Source organism: Heliconius melpomene, chromosome 12 (genome assembly GCF_056956725.1).
Source record: "Heliconius melpomene rosina isolate 202511_hmr_F chromosome 12, ASM5695672v1, whole genome shotgun sequence".
Taxonomy (NCBI): domain Eukaryota; kingdom Metazoa; phylum Arthropoda; class Insecta; order Lepidoptera; family Nymphalidae; genus Heliconius; species Heliconius melpomene.
In genome coordinates this window covers 8,986,745-9,011,213 of record NC_140400.1, presented here as the reverse complement: position 1 = coordinate 9,011,213, position 24,469 = coordinate 8,986,745, and the positions used below count along the sequence as shown (strand labels likewise).

The following is a 24,469-nucleotide window of genomic DNA, read 5'->3' as shown; positions in this document are numbered from 1 at the left end:
GCGCCGATATAGATTTGTATACATTAACAAAAATTAGATGATTTCTATAATTTGATATTCATCCTTATGAAAATAAATATATTAGTCACTTTTAGCATTTCATCTTGATGGAAATTATAGTTTACTGTATAACATTCTAATAAATAATTAAGATGTCACTGATTCCAAATGACCTAGCCTACGAGTGGTATAGTATGACCGACGCAAACGGGCAGATGACTTTGATGATTTTGTAAATTTTTATATATTTTCGAATTACTATTATTTTTTCTGTAATTATTTGCTGCTTATAATTAACTTATCTCAGTTCGGTTATACACTTAAAATATCGTAATTTTAATCATTTGGGATTTTATTAAATATTGTTCGCAAAAATTTATAATTGTTTAATATAGAAAAATGTTTAGTACGCGCGCACGGTAAACTTTAGGTACTTTTTCTAATATTAAGAATTTCCTTTAGTTACTTTTACTTCTTTTGTTTGTTCATTTCGGTTACTCAGATATTTTTTCTAATAGTAAATCTCCACTTTTTATTATTTTTTAACTTATTTTAATTATTTAGGCTTATATTTTCGCGGGCGTAGCCGCGTCCGGGCCCACTAGTACCTATATTATAAATTCGAAAGTAACTCTGTCTGTCTGTCTGTCTTTTACGCTATCAGGCCCAAATCGCTAATTTAATTGTGATAAAATACTCATATAGAGATACTTGAGGGTCCCGGGATGAACATAGGATACTTTTTTTTATCATATTTGTAATATTTTCGATATATACCAATATATTAAAAAAAAAATTAATTTGACATGCAATTTATTTCGCCATGTTAATAACAACCGTCGCGTTGCTAAGCAACCATTTGCAAAGTTTGTTGTTAGAAAACGTCACCCAAAAAAGCTTGCTTAACGCATCTTGCTATTGAAAACTGTAAATAATTTCATAAATATATTTAATAAATATTCTTATAGTTCAAGCGGGCGTAGCCGCGTTCGGGTCCACTAGTATTAAATAAATAATAAGCATAGGGTTTGTAATAATGTAATGTAATATAAATATATATATATATGGATTTTCTTTCGTATTATAAATGCAGTAGTAACCGAGTCTCTGATATAAATACTTGCGTAAAGTTTCCACATTTATTGGAAAAACTCAATTATATTGACTATTCTAGTATCCCCTGGGATATTAAACTCGAAGTAACAAGATATTATTTATATTTTTTCTTCATATGTATGGCGATACCTGTGAAGGAGAAATTAATTAAATAATTTTTGATTATAATTTCATAAACTATGTACAAAATGTATTAGGAATAACTGTTTTGGATTAAACATTTATTACTTATAGCAGGGGCGGTGTTCAATTAAGTTCATTTTTTTAAGCAAGATTAGAGAGAATATTGTAGGTAGAGGTGGCATTATTTGTTACTGAAATGTCATTGTCGTTGCTGAAATGTGTTTACTTAAATTTCAACTTCAAATCCGACATTTTTCATCTTTTTATTTGATAACAATAAATATCCAGGTTTATATAATCAGATTTTAGTTTAGTTATTTTAATACTGAAATAAGCTGCTTCTCATAAATCAATATTTTTACCATAGAGGTAATAGCTAAAATATATTTTGTGTTGGATAGTCCATTTATTTAGGAAAATTATAGATTATATTACATTGCGTTAATATTTTCCTATATTTAACTGTACTTACGCTACGGTCAGTTACCTCCCGCACTTATAATATTTTGTGTTATAGGGCTACACTACTTTTAGGGCCCTAATTATAAATCGCTCACTTCACTTCACTCTGTGATTGACCTTAAGATGCCATTTTAATTCATAGAATGTTAAAACAGCAGCTCAAAATCGACCTCAGAGTTGAGAGCGATTTTTTAAATACGGGCCTTAGTTGTTTCTATTTGAGCACGAAGGCGATGTCGCAGGCAAAAGCTAGTAATAATTAATAATAATGTATATTTCTTTCAATTGCAGTGTAAACGTAGGTTGCGGGCCGGCGGAGGAGCGCGTGCTGCTGACGGGGCTGCACGCCGTCGCGGACATATACTGCGAGTGTTGCAAGACGATGCTCGGCTGGAAATATGTATGTAGAACAGGTTTATAATAATCATTTAACACCGGCGTCCACCACCAACAACACCCGGCGGTTAATTTGTTTATAAATATCCTATTGAAAGTACAATAAAAATTGACGCTATTACAAGTCATTGAAGATTGATATAATTTCCTGAAAACTATGTCCTTTACTTATGATAAAAATACATTTAATTTGTTTTGAAACTAACGATATAACATGTTTCAGGAGTACGCGTTCGAATCCAGCCAGAAGTATAAAGAAGGCAAGTTCATAATAGAACTCGCTCATATGGTGAAAGAGAACGGATGGGACTGAAACCACCGCGCTCGGACTATAGTGCTGTGACGCGAACTGTCAATTACCGGTTAATATCGATATCGATGTCGATGTCGACGCGCGGTGTCGCGATGTGAGCCGATATGAGCTCACGGCGCGCGCGCGAACCCTCGTGATGACGTCACAGGCGAGACACGCTCGCCTCACCATCGTTATCGATGTTTAAAGTACAATCTCGCGAATCGATTACCGACAAAAGAAATTATTTTTGAAAAACATGATTATTATTAGAATAGTCGGTAATCAATTCGCGGGATCGTGGAAGTGCGGGATTGTTTATAACCGGATGAACTGCGAGTGATGTGACGTAGGCTTCAGCGCTTGATCGCGAGTGGTTACATATACAATTTATATATATTATATAAGTATCGATCTCAGCCCCAACGGGTCGTGGGCTTACAATTTATACTAATTTCTAGTTTTATCTAAACGTTTTGTTTTTAAATTTCACCGCTCGAGCCCGAAGCGGCTATCTTAAGTTGTATTAGTTTTATATTTACACGTAACTGCTGTATTGAGAGAACACTAATACTTTCTCTTGTCCCCTTAACCTGTGATAAGTATCTTAGTGTATAGTTTCGAATTTCTTGAAGGATTTTCTTAAGAGTTGCTCAGAGATGTCAGATGTATGTTCCTAATGATTTCAACTTTTTACAAGATTATTATAATTTTTTTCTTTTCGAGGAAACTAGTCGCGCCATTCATTTACGGTATTTTTGTTGTTTTTTTTTTAAATATTTTTGGTTACAAATTTAAAACTTTTTGCCATTTACTATTTGTCGACTGTTCCTGGCATTTTTTTTTTATTATCTGTTACTACAAAGGAGGATCTTAAATATTGTTATGGAAATTTGATATTCTTAAAAATGTGATAGTAAATAGTCGGAGATGATTTGATTCGATCGAAATGGTTTTTTATATAAACGAGAAAGGTTAGGAGTGAGGAGTTTTATTATTCATTTATTGTTTCCATAAAAATGTAATTATATTAGTAAAGACATTTAACCCCGTATATTTTATCTTCATATGTATATGCATATTATACACTTCATTTACAATTATAATAATGACGCTATAATTATAAGAAATGCATGAGCTTCGATTATCTATCAATATCGATTTATCGACTCCGGAATACTTGCATACTTATTATATGACTAACAATGCAATATAAGAATATATATGCAATGTATGCCCAGATATAGTCATAAGGGCATAGGAAACAGCATGATTTTAATATTTTAAAATGTCATAATTTTTATCTATGTACGTCATATAACGACCAAGATGGCGTATCTATTATATATGTCAATGTCAAACGTTAGAATTGATAGAAAGGAAACGCTAATGCGTTTATAATTGTGTTGACGTCCGACTACAATAGAGTAAAGATTGTCGTGCGTGAGTGTCCGACCGCGCTTCTTTATACTGGAAACTAATTAAAAAACATATGAGACCGTCATGGCGCAGCGTCTGACTGTAACGCGAATGGTGTGAGTTCGATTACCTCTGAGGAAATAATTTTTATTTCCTCGCTGTGGTAAGAAGACAAGGCGTTATGTATTAAAAACTGTGTGGTGCGTCAGAAACGGAATATTTAAATACTAGGTCTACAGCTGTAAAAACGACCATAACATATTATATCTTTTTTTAATGTCATATACGTCATGGTATGTTCTTTTATTTGTCATTCAAATTTCTTTGACATAAATTAATGCATTGGAAATAAATATATTTTTATATGTATAGTTGATATGATACTTTACCAAAATAAAATTAAATTGAATAATATAATATAGAAAGTCCGGTCGGAAGTCACGTGTTGTATTAAATTAATTGCACTCACTGTGCTTACTCTTGTATCGTTAACTTAATGTTATTATTATACTAAATTAGTAAATAAAGTGCCATTTAAAGTACAAGCTTCAGAATATAAATTCAATACTTAGACACAATATTTTAAATATAACTAACTAATGCCGCCATATTACTATTATATACAATCGGAAGCACATGTGCGTGGAATTAAATTAATACATAATATTATCATAAAATAACCAGAAACAATGATTTTTTGCCATCGCTATTATATCAGAGCGTTGAAACTGCCACTAGAGTTATAAATTTGTAATATACATAAATAATTAATAATAAAAATCCCTTGTAAGAAACGCTCGTTCGATGATAAATTGTTTATTTTTACAATAAGAAATATAAATGGATAAATTAGTTTCCCCGATATGTCAATATCTAGTGAAGTCAAAAAACTTATAATGTAACATACATCACAACTGTTATAATTAATAATACTAAGAAAATGCCGGAATTTGAAATTTGTATTTAAAATTATGTCTATGAGAGTGTAACAAAAAGTCTGTGATTTAAAATCCGGTAATTTTCTATGCTGCACAATATAAATAATGTTGTCAGATTTCCGAAATGTTGTCATAGTTGCTATGATTTGAACAGAGTAATGTTTTTACTGAGCTAATACTTTAATAGAGTATCTACTTTAACTAAATGTTTTGCTTCACATTATGATTTTAATATATCTATGTCTTTTTTATTGACATGCTTTGAAAATGTTCTTGTAAATATGTCGAAGCTGGCAACATTATACATAAATAAAATAATGTCCAAAAATCCCCTTAGATGAATAAGACACGATTGTTCTGTAACGGGCCTAAAATATCTGAACGTTATGATGATGCTTGTACACTTTCCTCTACATGTGAAGGCTCAGTTTGGCTTTAATGTTAAGTATTAAATTAATTGACCGTAAGCAAAGAGTTCTGTGATGTTCCCATACCGATATTGACACAATGATTGACGTCACCTGTGCTTTTCGTCATAGCGCCGCGAAAGGCACTCGTTGAAACGAAACCTTTACTCGTATTAGAGGTTAAGTAATTGTAAACACGTTTAAACAGCATCCTCAACATGCTTTTTAGACGCGATAAAACTATTGGTGTTCAATATGGTATATGTATTTTGTGATAATCGAGATCAGACAGGTACGTCTCTTTATTAAATAGTAAGGTTGATCGCATTGCAACTTCACGTCTGTTTCGTGTAATCGTATATCTGTTAACGTGTTAGGGTAAACGCTAAGTACACGTGCACAATGCTCTGTGAGGTACTGGAGACGGAGAGACGCTGTCCGGGGCCCCGTGTTGTAATAGTGTGTAAAAAATAATAAAATATACCAAAAAAAAATCAACAAATTATATCGATAATAGTAAATAGCATAGAATATTTTATAGTCCCGTAAATCGTTATCGAGCTGTCGCGCGGTTTAACAAATCATAGATGTCTGGTACAATTTCGTGTTCACTACATACATATTTGTAGCCTTAAAGGTGTTATATTTTATTCGTTTTCGTGTACATTTTGAAATCACTATCGAACTTATTGAGATTGTCACTGTAGTTTGTTGTAACACTCTTAGACCTTATATATTTCGATCTTTGCCGTTCGACGAAAAAAATATCATGGTGACGTTTAAAGTGAGAAATTAAAACGCTAGAATTCTGTGAGGCATAACATAAAGTATTTTTCTACTCGGTCGTTTAGGGATGCTATTAGATATTTTTGGACCATTGTTAAGATTGCGATCAGTATTGGTGAGATAAAAAAAATGATAAAGTTAGTTTTCGTGAATGTTGGCCGATTTCGGTTTTTTGAGATAGAAACAAATATGCGCTTTTCCATCTATATATCTATCAAATGTGCACCCATATAGTTAAAACTGGTATTTCTACAAGGTACTAACATCGTGCAATGATAGAATCACTTATCGTACACAATTTCGACGATTACCATTAAAAATATTTTTATTGAATCGCGTTTCACCTCTCATGTTTCACCTCATCACTTTCATGAGTTCAAATAGACATATCATTTGCAAGTATATCACCCAGCCGTGTAGAAATACCAAGTCCCGGTCTCGGAGTGTTAACTGACCAAGATGGCGGTGCATGTATGTATGTACTTTCGCATATAACGAAGGTAACCCGGTAGATCCAATACCGCTTAATATTTTTGTATTTTCCTAGTATGTAACGAAACATTATAAAATTACGTGGTGTCTTCTATGATGTGTATGCATTATGCTATAGAGAGTATTTCGTAAACATTTGGTTGAAATAATAAGTGCGTAATAAAACACTTTCGTATTAAACATGTGTTTATTTTAAACCTTTTCCTCTTGACGGCAAATATTGGACTAATATTGGATTTTGGATTTTGCTAAAATAAAGAACTCTAAAAGTAAGTATATACTTTTATAATATAAAATAAAAAAAAGTTTTATAAAGAAAATATATTTAATGTTTACTTATAAACAAAACAAAACTTACAAATTCATTGTTATTAAGAGAAACAGTTTCAATTATACAATCAGCCTATCAATACATACATAGTATGCAATATTACACATATATCTTCTCTATCAATAAAATTAATCTATAAATTTAGTTGAAATTTTAATTAATTATATTGTAGTTGTTAATTATCATAAATATTGAGTTCATTTTTTTAAATAATTTATTAGCTAAAAATAAAGTTCATTTTAAATAAATTGTCTTAAAAATAAAAAAAATAAATTTAATTAACTAAGTGAATTTAATTAGTTCATTACCAAGAGTTAATACTTTAATAAGTAAAGCAATGGTAAATTGGCGTAAATCATATAAAAAATAATATTTCCAATATATAAATACTAGAATACTTCATTCATACACATCAAATTCAATTTTTTACATGTTATCCAAAAATAAATGAGAAAAAACACACCAAAAAAATGTCAACAATATCATAAGCACATTTGCAATTCATAATCATTTATATATTAAAGTTTAATATATATCATAGTCCTCCACTTCGCTTTTAAAAATTACTTTGGCTTGCTTCACTTGCGTGTCAGACATGGTTGGTAATTTTTTGAAGAACATCTGTAATTTTAATAAAAACATATAGATTTTTAAAGTATTATAAATTATCTATGGTATTTTTTATTTAACCACTGTGTTTATTCATCTATGATTGTTAACCAACATGGAATATATATTTATTAAAGTTAATAAAGCCCACAATTTAAAAAACACTATTCATTTGTTGAATATGAACGATTCAGATATTAGCAAAAAAATAAACAACAATTTTCTAAAAAAAACAAAGTTGCACTAAAAGTAACAAAGTTGTATCTCTCTATTTACTTTATTTTTTATTATATAAGACAAAGTGTAGAGTATGCTATTCAACATGCAATGTTTCGAAAATTATACAGTGCGTAAGGAACAGAGTACCACAACACTAGGTCCTCTCTGCCTACCCTACTGTACGCCAGATATAGCGTGTAACTAAATAAAAAATTATGCGAACGAAAATGGTTTTTTTTATTTCTCTAGTAATAATATAATAAAGGCGTCGACTTCAAAGTGAAATTTGTATTATAAATACCTTTCGCGTCATAATCATCATTCCGTGCACTTTCTTCATATGGTCTTTCAGCAACGACATCCGTGGATATCTGAATATTAAAAAAAAACATATTTTTTACTAATGTTTAAATATTTATATGTACATATCTTATTCATCGATGAAAAAAAACCTTATGACAAATCACTATATATTTTACTTGCAGTACATTTTAAAAAAGCAAAATCTGACTATATAATTTGTCAATACATTTTAAGAAAATTAGTGAAAGTTAAACTTACTACCTTATAAAAAGTTAAACTTACTACCTTATAATGCAAAATAGCCTTTAAAATTTTCTCAAAAGATGATCTAGATTCAACGCAAAAAGATTTTTTTCAATCCCAACCAGTAGTTACTGAGGTTAGCGCGGTCAACCAAACAAACAAGTTTCAGCTTTATAATTTTTAGAGTATAGAAAAGCAATGAATAATAAATAAAAATTAATAAAATATTTACCTTTTAGGACATATTTGACAGGCACATGGAGGTGGCAGATTCTTATGCACCCTATTAATATGTAGAACTAATGCTGCCTTTTGAGCATAGCGTTTTGGACATAGTTCACAACCAAACTTCTTTACAGCTGAAATAAAGCAATAAAAGTAATAAACACATCTTCAAAACAGTCAATGCTTGAAAAATTGTATTAATAAAACTAGTCCTCAATTCATTTGTTTTCTCTAAAATTTTTACAATTAAAACGAAACAACTACAGAGACGACAAAAAAGTTGCAATAAACATATAAAAGTTTCAAAATAATTCAATAAGAATGGGTCAATTGGCTAAATTCGAATGTCTAACTAATATAAAAAAAATACATTTTCATTATTAATATCATAGACTCAGTCAGACATGAATCACATTTCTTTAGTTTCACACCACACTGTATTCAGCATATAACAGGGAACCTAGTGCTAAGGCACTCCGTTCTCCACGTGCCGCCAAATTTTCAAGACATTACATTTTGAGTGTCAAAATGCAATGTCGCACTTTTTCTTACTACCGGGATGAGGAAATAAATATTAAATAATTCATACCCCTAGTGGAAATCGAATCCGTAACCCTCGTGTTTGCACACACGCTGTGCCAGTGCGCAACGACGGTCTTAGAGAATCACATTTTTACATTAACCCTAAGAAAAAAACACGTCTTACGTCTATGGGTATCCATGTGTGTAATGAGAGCGGGCTTCAGTTTAAAGCTGCGTTGACAGTGATCACAAATGTACTGTTGCTCGCTGTGCTTCTTTTTGTGTCGCTACAATATTTATAGAAAATTTATTGAATAACTGATTGGATGATTGACTACTCCATTGAGTGATACAAAGATAGGTTAAAACTTAAAAGTATATAGATAATAGTACACATGTATGTAAAAAAATGCGAGTCGAGCTTTGTTAAAGGTACAAGTTATAAAAGTTTACAATGTGTATAAGTTTCCATGGTACACATATAATTTGGATGTTTTCTTTATTCGTCTCAAAGGGTTCCCCAAATATTTCTTATTGATTTCAGCTTAGAGATGCCACTTCTTTCATAATCTTTTAAAAAAATGTCATAAACAGAAAATGAAATAAGCCATTAAATGGTTTTCTTTTTTCTTTCGAAGTATAGAATACGGAACCCTAAAACTAATTAAAACATCCAATTAAAATACTAACAATCAACGCAGTGTTTGAGGTGTAGGCGGCGTTGCAGTGGCTGCAGCGGTGCGGGCGCTCCCCGCGGTGCAGGTGCTCGTGCGCCTGCAGTGTGTACTTGCTGCTGAACGACGCGGAACACAGGGAGCAGTTGAATCTGGGGGCAGATTGTACTTTGAATTTAGAACTTGTTTGTTATATTTAGAAAAGAAAGGGACATTGGAATCTAGTACAAATAAAATAGAATTTATATTTTGAATTTGTATCCATTTATATTCACTTTGCAAAGATTCTGGAAATTAATTATTTGTTGAGTGTTATTTACCTTTTGGGAACTTTGTCAATTATTTTTGGTATAAATGGTCTAGATCGACCCTTCTTTCCCAGTGAGAGTGCCCGAGCCTTCAGTACTATTTTGATGTTGGGGGCAGAGCAACGTTTTTCATGCTTGTACAAGTTTGTTGTACTGAAATATATATATTAATACTAAAAGTAAAATGAATTATTCTATTGAGATAATCTGTTATTAAAATTATATGTGAATTTAAAATTATAGTAATTTTGATATATGTTGATTCTATAATTTTTAAATTAGCAAATTATTTTACATAGAAGTAATTTATTTAATAAATGAAAAACCTTCTAAAGTTGACTCCACAAGCATAGCAAAACAAATATCTTTCACCATGTTTTTCTTGGAAATGGCGGCCAGATGCTGGTATTGACTTTGACTGCCAACCACAATATACACATCTGCAAAAAATTAAAGACAAAGTAAAGCTGTTAAGGTACGTCAGCACAGCATCAGACCATAAATACAATATTTATGGGATCAATTTACTCTCATGGGAATAAATTATTTCCATTTCCTAACTTTGAAACAATACTGGTTGATTTCTGAAATTTAAACTGGGTGTAAAAAAAGCCGTCGAGGCCGTCATGGCTTAGCGGCACAAGGGTGTGACTGTTACGCGACGGTTGTGGTTTCAATCCCCACTCGAGGAAATGAAATATTTATTTACGTTTATATTTCCATTTCTTCTCTAGTGTTGAGGCAAAGTGCGGCGTTGAGTTCTGCCACTCAACACGCAATGCCTGCAGAATTGGGCAGAAAGTGGGGAATGGAGTGCTTTAACACTAGGTTCCCTCTGCCTACCCTGCTGTGTACGGGATACGGCATGACGCTGACTTTTTTTTTTTAAAAGAATGGTGTGTTTTTAAAATAGGTTTCATTTACTATGAATCAAACCAGAATCTTATATTTTCAAAACAAAGCTATACTGAAATATTTTCATACTCAAGCATAATTCCATTCATAACATAATAGTCTTGTGGGGGATTTGGGGGCTGTCTAGTCTTCATAATTTCTACTAAGCAACTTATTAGCAACTTTTTATCCTCCCTCAATTCAGGGAATAGCCTCATCAATTCTTTAACATAAGATTTTCTATCCGATGGTTTAAGCATTTTGGTTCTTTGTTTGTCTTTTCTTATTTTTATAATGTTACTATTTTCATCTGAACTACTGTAACTAAGTTGACACAATGACTCTTCTAGAATATCTGGTATATATTTTTGATCATCATCACAAAAATCTTCTAATTTGTCTATATCTAAGTAACTGTAATTATTCACATCTTCATATCTTTCATAATAATCACAAGGCTCTTTTTTTATAGATATAGTATATTTTTCAATTTCTTTACAAACAGAATTCTCCTTTAAATCCTCTTCATCATTTATTTCTTGTTTTATTTGAATTGGCGCGACAAACGATGAATCCTCATCTTCATCTCCAATAATTACAATAAATGTATCGTCGTCGGTTTCCATATTTACGACCTCTCAAGAGCTGTAAGATAATAAAATTTTCATTCATAATAAATATCAATTTTTGCCAATTTCTAATACTAAAAAAATGTATAATACTTTAATTTGCTGTACGTTTTCAGCACAAGACAATGTTTTTAAATATAAAATATCTAACATTTTCTTTAAGAGCCCTATAAAAAGGCAAAAGCTTTAAATTATACATCTCACTGTGGAAGTAAATCTTGAAAAATTCTTTGTGAAAATAAAATAGTCTTAAAATACTTAAAATTTATTGTATGCAATTTTTAAATAATTTATTAATTAATAGTTTTAGTAAATAGTCTTCATAAAAGACACACGGTATATATTTTTTTTTCTTTATAATCATCAGGCAAAGGCCATAGGGAAAGGACTTACGACTTTAGATTGCTCTAATTTTAACAATTACTTATAAAAACTACTTGCCTGATATAAAGTAACTAGAAATAAGAAAGTGTAATATATACTGGAAAATATATAGGTAGTCATACATAGAGTTCTTTGATTATTAAACAGAAAACAATTTTTGGCATATACGTTTCGTTCTTTGCCTGATTGTCACAGAATATTTATAGTGGCCAAATCAAAGTTGACAATATAACCACAGATAAATATATATAATAAATTAAAAAATAATGAAATGAAATGTAAATAGTAAAATATGAAAAAAAATAAAGAAATTTTCATATATAACAATATCATTGGAAACATTGTTAATTCTTGTGATATTAGAATAAAAGGTTAAAATCTAAATGACATTGACAGTTGTTAAAAATAAAGATCAAACGTCAACGGTACGTATTTCGTAAATGTGTTCTGTGATTTCGTATCACGTTTGTTTATTGTGTAGTGGCGCGCTAAACACTTGCTGAAAGTCTTATTAAATAAATAAAGAATCGAACTGAACCTAAATTAGTAATATATTATGTTACTAATTAAGAAGAATTTTAATTGAGAACGGGGTATCTTAAAACTAGCTTCCTCTGTCTGCTCTGTTGTATGCGGGATACAGTGTGAATTTTAAAAGTGATGAACTGATAATATAAATATAATAAATAATCTAAGATGAGCCTTACAAATGAAAATAATTTGTTACTTTTTAAAGATCCAAAATCTTTCCCCATAACTAAAATTGTAGCAGTGGAATCGACACTTCAACAGACTATATCAAAATTTAAAGGTGATTTCTTCTCTCATTAGTTACTCGTTATTTTAAATTCAACTAAATTATGTGAATAATTAATGATTTATGTTTCAGATCTAGTTAGTGATTTTGAAGAGTTACATGTAGAAAATGAAAATTATAGAACTTTCTTATCACAAAAAGAGCAAAATGGGTGAATATTTAATTTTACACTCTTCTGTATTCTCATAATTTACTTAAACTTTACCATAAATTACTTTATTAATGTATATTACAGGTATATTTGTAATAATTGTGAAAATTTAAAAAAGGAGGTAATCAACAAGGAAAATTTATTTAAATCCATTGGTAAGGTTAAGGTTTAATAACCAAACTTAAAAGACTATTGTTTATATACATTTAATTTCAGTGTCATGCTGTATTTTACTCATTTATTCAGTTGTGTTGTGGACTGCCCAATTTTTGAAACTTTGCTCTTTAAGAGGTGCTTGATGCCACACTTACCAAGAAATAAATAAAAATAATTCATTGGGGATTAGAACCCACAAGTGTTGCATAATCAGATGCTGTACCACAATGCTCCATTTACATACATATTTATTTATTTTATTTAATGGTTTATTACACCAACAAAATTATACATCTTATAAACATAATAATAAGAAATACAACTTTGGTGTAAAAGTGGCCTTAATGCCACAGGAGATCTCTTCCATGCAACCATTAATATAAAAAAGATTAGAAGATTAAAGGAAAGAGGGTGGAGTAAAAATTATTTATATGTTCTTATACAATTGATAAATGAGAATATGCTTACAAATTGTTAATTTCAGTTTCAGCTCTTGATAAGTTAAATGAAACACAAGACTTTAAGATTTTAGACACAATCTATAACATTTTGAATAAACAATCGCCTAAAAAAAAGAGTATAAAAAAGGAAAAATTAGAACCACAAGTAAATTTTGAAAGTTCCAAAGACATTATAGAGAATAAAGATGAATCTATATCAGAAATTGAAACAACTCCATTGGGTAGAAAGAGTCCAATAATATTTACTAAAAAGAAAACTAACATACATTCCTTAAGTTTGAAAGATAAAAAGAAATGTCCTGAGTCTTGGTAAGATCTACATTGAATTTAATTTATTTAGCTTAACATTGTATGCAGCTTATATACAAGACGGGCATTTAACTTTCTGCCCAAATTTGAATGTTTATGTAGTTTTTTCTCCATTAAACCGGAACACCCATAGCTACACATCTTGTAGCAATAGTGGCCCAATAAAGCATGTCACTGGTGCTTGGACTTGTGGGTTCGATTCCCACTCAAAAGAATGAAAAATTTTATATTAATTAACACTAGGTTTATGCCAATTTCTGAGAATTTAGTCTAAAATTCAATAACTATAATTTTGAATGCAAAATGAGTAGAAATATTCAATGTATATAACATTAAAAATTACTAAAGTAAACAACATCTTTTTAGGCCAACACCAGAAAACAAAAACATCAAGCTATCATTTCCCACACCAAACAAAAATAAACTTTCGAGCAGATTGAAACAGTCAAGATTGAATTTGGTCAAAGTGAAAACATCAAATATTGTAGATCTTACATGCTCCCCAGAAATGTTAGAAAGAAATTGTATGAAAGATAATTTTCAGGTTTATGTAATTTTGTTGTATATATGTAATAATACATAGTCTTAGTCACATGTGTGGAACATGTGATCTCACGTCCACAAGCCAACACTAAAACTATCCTTCTATAAATCTCTATAATATTTAAAAGATGATGTCCAAATTGTTGAGGAGTTATTGTTATTGGTATAGTTTATTCTATTATCGTCATCATCATCACCATTGGTATGAGTATTGTTATCAGCTTATGACTACAGAGGCAAATATATTATTATTATTATTGTAAGATCTTATATGAAACATATAGTATATGCCTATAAAATTTGTGGGCTTCCGATTTCCATGAAATTCCATTATGAGATCCTATCAACCTATGAGATATATAAAAAAATTTGGTCCACAAATGATGAAGAAATAGATAGACATACATAAAGTAATATAGTTGGTGAATATATATATAGTTAGAAAAATAATAATTAACTAAAATCATATTAATTATTTGCAGCAAAACTTAAAGAGTGAAATATTAGATACAGATGATACAATACAACCATCACCTACAAGTGGTCCTGTATTCCAAACTATGTGAGTGTTTTTTTATTTATATCTAGATATATTTCTATATTAACAAATTTATAACTTCTATCATATTATAAAGTTTGGTTGACCAACCTAATCTCAGGAACTACTGGATTGAATTGAAAAAATATGAAAGGTTTTGACAATCTTTATAGTGCAGAAGGGCTATAATATTACATTACGTTATTTGTTTCAATATGAGTTATAACCTGTACCACCACTGGACCTAACAATCAGAGTCACCCAGGATGCTTAAAATATTTTACATTATTATTTTATTTTATATTTTATTTTTTTGTATGTGTGGAAAAATAGAAATAATTAAAACAACTCTTTAGTTATTTCCGGCCACAGGGCGAAGTCGCTAATATATAGAGAAACTTTACACACCAACGGCAATGTTAAGTAAGTAGGTACTTTATCAGGGTGGTCCAAGGCTATAAGTTACTTTTATTATGAGGAGTAATTGCTTCATTGTGTTTTTATTATTATTTATTTACTAGCGGCCCGCCCGCGGCTTTGCCTGCGTGAACTACGTTATTATTAATTTCTGTCTCCATGAGTAACTACGTCCTATAAGTGACGACCATGCAAAATTTGATACCCATAGAATTTGTAGTAACGAAGTTTCATACAAACTTTCAACCCCAAAAACAACCCCTTAGAAGTTGAATATTGCAAATTTCCGTCTTAGCGAGTCTTATAAATAACTCCTATGCAAAATTTCAGATTCCTAGCACATGTAGTTTCTGAGATTTCATGATGAATGAGTGACCTTTCGATTTTATATATATATAGATTTATCTACACGCTGTATCCTCCACAGCAGGGTAGGCAGAAGAAACCTGGAAACCTTTTGTTAAGACACTTATATTCGCCTGTTTCTGCTGACAAAAACCTGTTTACAATCGTACCCTTGTGCCCCTGCGCCACAACTGGCTTCAGGTTAACTGGTGTTACGAAAAAGCATTTGAGTTACATACATCCACTTATTTGTTTTATTATTCCAAAGCGTAGAAATTAAATACTTTTAATATGTCGGACTACGTATCAAATATATTGTAGAAAACCAGACTTTTAAGCACGGTACGGTACGGTACCAGTAACAAGTAAGTTAAGTGGACCCAGATCTACAATTCGGCTAAAATAGTTTCATCTGAATTTAAAAAAAAATATTTAAAATGTTCCTTTTACTATCAGTACAAAATAATTTACATGATACATTTTTTATTCAACTATCTGAGTTATACTTTATTATGTTTTTAGAAGTAAATCCCTAACAAAAGACAGTCCTAGAAAGTTTAAAATGCCCTCAGCATTGAAACTAAAATTAGAAAGGGACAACAGCAATGAAGAAAATGAACCGGCAATGATTGATATTGATATAAAACAAATGGAAGATTCTATTAATATTTTACAACAGTATCCTCAAAGGTTAGTTTGAATTTTCTAATTAATTTTATAGTGATATTATTGTGATATTATGTAACTATAATTTTTCATGATAATGATTTTTTTATATTATCCACAAAATTAAAATTTGATAATAGCTTCTATTCACTAGGTTGTATGATTAAATGACTGTATTTTTTGCACTATACTCTTACAATACTTTCTCATTTATAAAATTTGTGATTGACAAATATAACAATATATTAACTTGAAAAAGCTGTATTGTGAATGCTATTTTGAAATATCCTTTGCAATCAATGCGAGTGAAATGATCGTAAAATTGACCGATATTTTATTTCATAACAGAGAATACAACATTTTTTTGATAATTAAGCTTTATTAAGACTAAAGTTGGCAATGAGTTTCTCTTAGAGTCAATACTGCTATATGCGTGATAAAGCGTGAAGGAGAAAATCATAATGAAATACTGAAACTCCGCCACGTTGATTGATGTTAACTATTTTTTGTTATTCTAATGTTTAATTTTACTAATCATATGGTACGTGCTATTTTTAGATTGAACATGTCCGACAAGCGAAATAAATCAAAAGATGAAACCCACTGTCCTGATGAGAGTATGTCGCTTTTACAGCAAATAAACAAGAATACAAATAAAACTATGATTAATTGCAGGTAATTTTTTTTATTTTTTTTACGGTGCTTCGCACGCTCGTGCCTTTTTATTTATATCAATAGTGATAAAACAAACACTGCTATAATTCGTCAATTGAAGTAAAAATTGTTTTGTTTTGGATAGTCCATTCTATTATCATATCATGTAAACTATTTTGATATAGCACACAATAATCAGTTTCAATTTGTATCCCCGCACAAAGGATAGGCAGAGGAAACCTAGCGTTAAGACACTCCGCTCCCTACTTTCTGGCGAAATCTGAAGGCATTACGTGTTGAATGGCGGAATTCAATGCGTTTCGCCTAGACACCAAGCGAAGAAATGAAAATTAAATTAATATTATAGTCACGTCAGCGATAAATGTAATTAAATTAAGATTATAATGTATTCTTATAAAGAAATTGTGTTGTAATTATAATTAATTAATTAATCTTCCAAGTACAGCCTCCACAAATAATGTATTAAGTTATTGTCACAAAATAATCATTTGTTAATTATATTATTTATATTATTTTGGAATGTCCTTTTATTACTAAGTACTACGGCTATGTTCATTTTACGTGGCGCCCATTTTTTTACCTTTTTTTTTATCATATTCGACATATTTCCGATGTAGCGCAATGATGAAACAAAGTGCTAGAGTTTCGCCTCAGCACGCAATGGAGTGGATCCGTTCAAACTAGCCTATCTTCAATATTCATTATTTAGATAATAATGAATTCGTTTTTAAATAAGAAATAATATTATTTAATTTTCTTTTGTTGTTTCAGCCCCACCAAACATCCACTAGCAGAAAACCTCAATATAATAAATTCACAAGAAATGGAATCTAGTATGTCAATACTGCAAAAGGAGGGTGTTGTCAAACCAAATGATAATATTAAAAGGTTTATAGAAAATATTCTGTCTTAATGTTTAAATAATATTTATTTATTTAACTTTATTATTAGTATTTATTTATTTAATTTATTTAATAATATTTATTTATTTAACTTTATATACACTTTATTACACCAACTTAATTATTATATTATATTGCATACTGGCAGAATCAAAATCACGATTTAATTTAAGGTGACTAGATATTTTGAATATAAAAGAATTTATGCAATTTAATTTATATTACTTTATTTTTTTTTTCTGTATCCTTCGTGCATATTTAAAGAAATACATGTAATTTTTATATATTATAGAATTAGAACTGACATAGGGCCGCAGTATAAAGAAATGGCAGTTCGGAGAAAAGCGGAAAAAAAAGCTTTGCCCGGGTGGTGTTGTGACGACTGTATACCAGTAAGTTTGTATTTACGTTACTAAAGCTGTTGAAAATGCTGACCATCTCAATGAACACTATCAAATAAAAAAATTCATTTATACTAACAATATGAAAAATAAAGTAATTTTTGCTGCCAAAAAATTTTTTTTATATATGTTAAGTGGCCCTAATCTGTATTTGGTACTAAAAATCTATCATAAGAGACTTTGACTTGCACTTGGCCACTGTTTACAACAATGTCATATAATTACAAATTGTTACTATGTTTCTTTTCTTAAATTGAGTCACTAGGTTTATTCTGCCTATCGTTCTATATGGGGATACATTGTGAAAAATAATAAAACGGAAATAATAGTATTAAATAATTACAAAATTCTCAATGTAATTGTAATATAGAAATATTCAGTTTTTTTTTTTTTAAAATAACATATAATGATTACATTAACTATTTAAGTATTAATAATCGATTTCTTTTCTTTATTAATAATTATTATTAAACCAACAGTTCCTGACAGACCTCTATAAAGACAACCCAGAGATGTTAGCCAAAAAAATAGAAGAATGTTCAAAACACCGTGGTCGCTCCAATCCCGTGAGGCCTAAAACACCCGAAGGCTTCTGGAACCCGAGGTGGGATGTGCCTCATGATACAGAAGAGTTCAATAAACGAAATAATGTTTAGAAACACAATACGGTTGACGAGTCGTGGCTTCCATGAAGTTACCGCATGACGTCTGCTCAGATTTATTTTTAGAATTTTTCTTACTCTTTTTGTTATTTTCTCAAAAACACAAAACTTAACTTCAGCGCAGTCACAATTCGTCGACTGTATTGTTATGAGATAAACTAGTGTAAATATGTTTTGAAATATAGTTATTTAAAATAGGCCATTGAGATTAAATATGATGGTCTAGGAACAAAATGTAGTACTATCTTACCAATATAGAATTTTGATAGATCGAAACGTCCTATAATCTACTACCTTCTGAATACTCTTTTTAAAAAGACTAGGTATGACTAGGAAATTTGCACAATAACATGAAGTATGTTTATTAAGGAATATTTTAGTAGTAGAAACTCGATTAACCGGACTAATTGTTCTCGTTAGTCATTTGGATAATCGAAAATCCTGATAATTGAATGTATAAAGAAAAGATGGTTTTGTATATATGTAGAGAAGCACAAAATTATTATGGCTATTAAAATCAACAAAGTGTGCTTAAAGGGCTGAAGGGAAGGTGGCCTTGTCTGTGTGTTCATCTGTCACCAAGCTGTATCTCATGAACCATGTATGATAGTTGATAGTTGAAATATTTACAGAAGATGTATTACAAAAATGCATGCTGCTGTAATAACAACTATTAAAAAAAAACAATAAAATAAATGTTTAAGGGGGCTCTCACACAACAGATATTTAATTTTTTTGCTTTTTTTAATAGCTAATGGTATGGAAACCTTAGTGTGTCACACTAAACCAGTTTTTATATATTTTTAACTTAGATATGTAAAATGAACTTAGACTCTCATTAAATATTGCTCAAAATGTGCCTTATACAAGAGAAAGTAATGTTTAGTTAAATATATTTTATTGATATTTTACAGTACCATATGTATCAAGTCAATATTCAATGTTTAATTTTGTATATAATATAATTTTATTTAAATAAAATAAATTTAATTGAATAGACAAATGTTTTTTATTTATCATATTTTTTCTTATAGTATTCTATCATTTTTGATTGTAAAATAAATATTATTTAAAAAATATGATTATTTTGCAGTAACTAATTCAATCCATTTAAAGAAAAATCTATGTAGAAGGAGAGAAATCCTAGTTTTTAGAAATTAAGATTAAGGTCATAATGTTTCAAGTGCAATGTACTGATGATTCAGACATTTGAATAGGATGCAACACATGTGCCAACACCTAAAATAAAATGACTTGCAAATATAATGAGGGCCAAAGTAAACAATAATATTTTAAGAAAACAAAAATTGCATGTAGGACAACTGAAACCTTTAAAAAATTCAAAATTTAAATATTTTTGTTCAAAATAAGGAGTTACAAGCTTCATTTTTTGAATGTCAAATAATAAACAATCCAATCAAAGAAGTATGGGTTCAAATCATAGTACATTTAAATAATATATGTTTTCTTCAATATATTTCTTTTCTTTTACCACAAATAACACTTTGAAAATATTAAACAAAGTAAACAACAATATTTGGAGAACACCTTTTATTCTCAAAAAAAACAGAATATTACAATTTTTCACTAGCTTAAGTTAAAAAAGAACATTAAAATGAAATTAGTATATTAACTGATTAACATTTTAAGATTTAATACAATACAATAAAAGGAAAAATGTATATATTTTCTCTGTTATTAGTCTATAGTAGTGTCAACTTGTTTAGCTTTAGAAAATTATGTTAAAGGAATTTAGCATAAAAAATAGCATTAATTTACATTATTTGAACTGAAACTTTACGGTTATCTGATATATATTTTATGTTTAATGCTACAACAAATTTACAGGGGCCTATGAAAGTTTCTTAGCTTTCTGATAGAGGGTATCAACAACTTTGCTCATATGATGGATGGTTTCTAGAACTGTCTCATAGGTCTTTTCCAGAGGGGATTCATCAAAGACAATCAATACACCTTCACCCTGGTCTAGGATTCCATTGAGCTTCTTATCAAGAATCATTTGTGATAGCTTTTTCTCAACTTGAACAACTGGCAGACGGATACATTTAGCTACATGGTCTACTTGAACACGCATATAAGGCTCTACAATACGACATAAGTTTTGTTCCAACATAGTGTCATATAATGCTCCCAAATGAGCTCTGACCACTGCATCTTCTTCGAGCTCAGGTTTAAAAGTTTTTAATGCTGCCTGAAAGTCGGCCAGGGACCTTTTGTGTGATGCAGTTGCTACAGCTCTCATTGCTTCCAATTCTTTGCCTGCATATTTGAGAGCTGCTTTACTACTACACACTGTACCTACTTCCTCAGCTTGATTAAGCATTATTTTAGACAACAACATATATTTAAGTGCAGTGAGAGCTTTAGGACTGTCTGCTCCATCATAACCCTCAAAGGCCTCATAAAAGTAAGAATAAGCCGTTTTGAAATCTCTCTCATCTGCAGCGTGAAGGATGCCAGACTGCAAATCGAGAGCCGCTTGCATTTTTGGAGGACAGTAGATAGCATTCGCTGTAGTTCTTGCTGACGTCAACGATGCACGGGCCTTCGGTAAATTACTAAGTGCATGATAAGTTTTACTCTCTAAAAGCAGTACTTCAACTAATAAATTTTTATCATCTAACTTCTTTAACTCTTTCAGCAGTGCGGTGGCTAAATCTAAGGCCTCTGTGTACATACCGGTGTCGAAGTAGAGCGCGATGAGTCTTGCCTCGAGAGACTGTCTTAAGAACGTGCGCCTCTCTTCTTTGGCCCATTCTATACATTCTTTGCACAGCTGAACTTCAATTCCAATGCCAGCTTCCAAATCCAAGAAAAAGTCTACGAGGGAACGGACCAATTTCGCAGCCTTAGCCTTACTTATCAGACTAAGGAACGGTCTGGTTGCTTTTATTAATTCAGCAAGTTCTTTAGCTTTACCTTCTTTCTTGTACTTTTCGCCGAGGTTTAATATTCCTTGCTCTTTGGCTCGGATATTTTCCTCGTCATCTTCGGGGAGCTCTCCAGTGCTAACCATTTTGTCAGTCATGCGGACGTCTTCGTCTCTGTTTGACGATGAAACTCGTGACCTCTCAAATAACATTGCACCGGCCATACTGTATATGTTAACTATTTAAAAAGTGTATATTAAAATGACACAACAACAGCTACACTTTCTTTGTAATTTTGTATAATCGCAAAGTCATCGACGACCTTTTCGGAAACAAATCGTAGACGCGTACAGGGTTACCGTTTTCAAAAATTATATAAAATCCTTTTTCTACCAATACAGTATAAAAATTCTACCAAAAGTCGGTTTTATATAAAAGTACTGGAACTTTTTAAATGACAAATTATTAAATTAGAGAAAAAAATATGACATAACAAAACAATGTATAGTTATTTTTAAAATTAGTTCAATTTCAATATTGCAAAACAATGTTTAAAATGGATAAGGAATCAGAGAAAGTAACAATAAATAAAGAAGTAATTATTAGTTTTCTTTTTGATATTACGCAAGAGGTTAAACATTTTTACGAAACTCCAGTAATTTTTTTTACAAAAAATGATTATTCAGACAACATTTTTAACACGATGTGCTCATTACGGTCAGCACTTCAAGAAGAATCCAAACCTGAAATAATGAACGTAATAGTTGACTTCCATTTAAATTGGCTTCATGCAATCAAAGAGGTAGAACAATTTTCTAAAACTATGAATGATATTGCAAGGGAAGACATTTTTCAAGCTATTAGTTTTACTATCGACGCTATATCGAATCGTTTAAATTATTATCAGAAATATATGGCCAGTCATGGGAAATCTCTACCAAATGAAAATCAAATGAACCTTATTGCTGATATTGAAATCGTTGAAGAAATGCATAAGGAAGTTACACAGGTACTCTTAGAAAAATTAAAATGTTTTAGAAACTATGACAGTAATGATGTATTTAAAATAAAGTTAAAAAATTCTACTGAGGAACTATTGCATTGGATTGATAAAATTTACGATGAACTTTCAATGTATTTAACCAAATATATAACAGTAAACATTCCTCGTTTAACTGGTGATTTAACCAAGACATTGCAACAAATAGTTGAAGATTTACAAACTTCTAAAACTTCTTCAGCTTTAGCATTGTTGGAAAACTTAAAAAAAGAGGGTAGAGAATTGAGCACAATGATCAGATGTACTGCGGTTCATAATTTGGAAATAAGTAAAATTGTAGAAAAAATAAATATCTTAGAAGATCGAATTTCTAGATTAGAACATGAACCAACTTCAGCAGCTTTGACAGCTTTGCGACGGAAAAAGGACTTTTTGGAAAACAGACTTACGGCTTTAGAAAATTTAAAAACTACGTTGAAAAACTTACAAGAATCGGCCGTTATACAATTAGAACAACTAGATAAAGATGAGATGTGCATATGTGAAGATTTTTATCAACTACGTATATTTAATCACGCTTTACCACATGAGGAACGTGAGCGCTTAGTAACAGAACTTTGTTGTATTTGGGATATAGCTCTCTATGGTGAGCGTAGCCACAAATCTATTATTTCCATTCTTAGTGCAGCAGATATAAAAGAAGAATATAGTGATGAATTGGGCACATTTTATGTAGATGAATATAGTCGAAAGATTTACAAGATTCCAGAAGATAATATTCTATATCAACCAAATGAGCTAAACGTCTTAGTTCCTTTAAGTGATGATGAAGGACATGTATATTTTTATGACGAATGTGGAAGATACTTTTTAGATACAAAGACACGTCAAAGAATTTACAAGGCTCATAAAACCGCCAGTGAGTTCATGATGGATAGTTCTGGCGTTCTTTTAAAAACAAAAGAGGAAATAGATGGTGTCATTTATTATTATGATAATTATGGTCGCTATTATATTAACGACGAAGGAAAACATATCTATCGTGAAAGTGATTCAACTAGTGAATATGAAAATGATGGTTTAGGTAACCTTGTACGCATTCGGAGCCACCTAGATATATTTGAACCATGCCCGGGTGATGTTCCCGTCACAGAAGATTTTAAGTATATAAAAGTAACTGTTGGAAAAGCGTTGCGAGAATGTATTGCTGATGTAATCTTGTATCAACCTGCAGATCCTATCAAATATTTATCGGCGCGCTTAGTTAAATACAGGGAAAATATGGAATTTAAAAATAAATTAGCTCAGGAAAAAGAAGAATTAGACATTGAAAGAGAAATAAAAATGAGTGAAGAGAGAGATGAAGCCGAACGTGAAACCGCTTTGAGAGCTGCTCTTTTTGCACAGGGTGGAAGTGAAGCTAGTTATGATTCTAATCTTTTGAAATATACTTCTATGCATGCCAATGATACAGCATCTGCAACTGCCAGCACCTTACATTAATATAATAATACTTTTTATTTGAAGTAATGACTTATTATTTTTTTATTAATTTATAACTATAATAATTGTTAGAGATGGATTATTTCATTTTAATAAATATTAATATATAATAAGTGTTCTTCATAAAACATCATTACATAAATATAGTTACAACTTTTAAATTTCTTTTAGTAAATATAAATTATCAGCTTCAGCTTGACGTTGTATCCCGCACACAGCAGGGTAGGCAGAGGGATCTTAATATTAAAACACTTTGTTCT

General features: G+C 30.5%; 5 protein-coding genes across 19 annotated transcripts in view; 3 read left to right on the top strand and 2 right to left on the bottom strand.

Annotated features, from left to right (window-relative positions):
- Nucleotides 1–6,611, top strand: part of Ypel (Yippee-like) — an 81,222-nt gene extending 74,611 nt beyond the window's left edge. For 10 of the 11 annotated variants that reach the window (XM_085195158.1, XM_085195154.1, XM_085195155.1 and 7 more), the window contains 2 exons: nucleotides 1,993–2,101; nucleotides 2,321–6,611. In XM_085195158.1, the coding sequence (XP_085051284.1) occupies nucleotides 1,993–2,101; nucleotides 2,321–2,410 (199 nt within the window). In that variant the 3' untranslated portion in view covers nucleotides 2,411–6,611. The remainder of the gene's footprint in view (nucleotides 1–1,992; nucleotides 2,102–2,320) is intronic. The other variant, XR_014878594.1, reaches the window with a different exon arrangement.
- A 126-nt stretch (nucleotides 6,612–6,737) lies between these two features.
- On the bottom strand, nucleotides 6,738–11,966 carry LOC146533778 (uncharacterized). 3 transcript variants are annotated; one of them, XM_085195145.1, is made up of 9 exons: nucleotides 11,830–11,966; nucleotides 10,850–11,404; nucleotides 10,192–10,305; nucleotides 9,878–10,018; nucleotides 9,574–9,709; nucleotides 9,068–9,170; nucleotides 8,369–8,495; nucleotides 7,892–7,961; nucleotides 6,738–7,383 (listed from the first exon to the last, which is right to left on the bottom strand). In XM_085195145.1, exons 2-9 carry the CDS (start codon nucleotides 11,383–11,385, stop codon nucleotides 7,288–7,290), a joined length of 1,323 nt encoding a protein of 440 aa, XP_085051271.1. In that variant the 5' UTR covers nucleotides 11,386–11,404; nucleotides 11,830–11,966; the 3' UTR covers nucleotides 6,738–7,287. The 3 variants fall into 3 exon arrangements, with proteins under 3 accessions (XP_085051271.1, XP_085051273.1, XP_085051272.1); XM_085195147.1 differs by lacking the exon at nucleotides 11,830–11,966 and adding an exon at nucleotides 11,540–11,697; XM_085195146.1 differs by lacking the exon at nucleotides 11,830–11,966 and adding an exon at nucleotides 11,482–11,690.
- Nucleotides 11,967–12,229: 263 nt separating this feature from the next.
- LOC146533777 (uncharacterized) lies at nucleotides 12,230–19,511 on the top strand. 3 transcript variants are annotated; one of them, XM_085195141.1, is made up of 11 exons: nucleotides 12,230–12,583; nucleotides 12,662–12,740; nucleotides 12,825–12,895; nucleotides 13,381–13,666; nucleotides 14,033–14,210; nucleotides 14,692–14,771; nucleotides 16,032–16,199; nucleotides 16,734–16,850; nucleotides 17,622–17,738; nucleotides 18,045–18,144; nucleotides 18,633–19,511. In XM_085195141.1, the coding sequence occupies exons 1-11, from the start codon at nucleotides 12,469–12,471 to the stop codon at nucleotides 18,807–18,809; spliced, it is 1,488 nt and encodes a 495-aa protein (XP_085051267.1). In that variant the 5' UTR covers nucleotides 12,230–12,468; the 3' UTR covers nucleotides 18,810–19,511. The 3 variants fall into 3 exon arrangements, with proteins under 3 accessions (XP_085051267.1, XP_085051269.1, XP_085051268.1); XM_085195143.1 differs by lacking the exon at nucleotides 16,032–16,199 and having other exon boundaries at nucleotides 12,325–12,583; nucleotides 18,633–18,958; XM_085195142.1 differs by lacking the exon at nucleotides 16,734–16,850 and having other exon boundaries at nucleotides 12,325–12,583; nucleotides 18,633–18,958.
- An 840-nt stretch (nucleotides 19,512–20,351) lies between these two features.
- Nucleotides 20,352–22,081, bottom strand: Rpn6 (regulatory particle non-ATPase 6). Its single transcript, XM_085195144.1, has one exon. It carries the CDS (start codon nucleotides 21,928–21,930, stop codon nucleotides 20,668–20,670), a length of 1,263 nt encoding a protein of 420 aa, XP_085051270.1. The 5' UTR covers nucleotides 21,931–22,081; the 3' UTR covers nucleotides 20,352–20,667.
- Nucleotides 22,082–22,290: 209 nt separating this feature from the next.
- Nucleotides 22,291–24,209, top strand: LOC146533775 (uncharacterized). Its single transcript, XM_085194807.1, has one exon. It carries the CDS (start codon nucleotides 22,410–22,412, stop codon nucleotides 24,207–24,209), a length of 1,800 nt encoding a protein of 599 aa, XP_085050933.1. The 5' UTR covers nucleotides 22,291–22,409.
- The last annotated feature ends 260 nt before the right edge of the window (nucleotides 24,210–24,469 follow it).

Excerpts from the sequence above, each read along its gene's own strand:
- LOC146533778 (XM_085195145.1), bottom strand. The coding sequence starts at position 11,385 with ATGGAAACCGACGACGATACATTTATTGTAATTATTGGAGATGAAGAT. Across the intron at positions 9,171-9,573 it reads CCTCAAACACTGCGTTGATT|CGACACAAAAAGAAGCACAG; the intron begins GTTAGTATTTTA and ends TAAATATTGTAG. Across the intron at positions 7,962-8,368 it reads TGTCAAATATGTCCTAAAAG|ATATCCACGGATGTCGTTGC; the intron begins GTAAATATTTTA and ends TTTAATATTCAG.
- LOC146533777 (XM_085195141.1), top strand. The coding sequence starts at position 12,469 with ATGAGCCTTACAAATGAAAATAATTTGTTACTTTTTAAAGATCCAAAA. Across the intron at positions 13,667-14,032 it reads AAGAAATGTCCTGAGTCTTG|GCCAACACCAGAAAACAAAA; the intron begins GTAAGATCTACA and ends ACATCTTTTTAG. Across the intron at positions 16,851-17,621 it reads AAAACTATGATTAATTGCAG|CCCCACCAAACATCCACTAG; the intron begins GTAATTTTTTTT and ends TTGTTGTTTCAG.
- Rpn6 (XM_085195144.1), bottom strand. The coding sequence starts at position 21,930 with ATGGCCGGTGCAATGTTATTTGAGAGGTCACGAGTTTCATCGTCAAAC.
- LOC146533775 (XM_085194807.1), top strand. The coding sequence starts at position 22,410 with ATGTGCTCATTACGGTCAGCACTTCAAGAAGAATCCAAACCTGAAATA.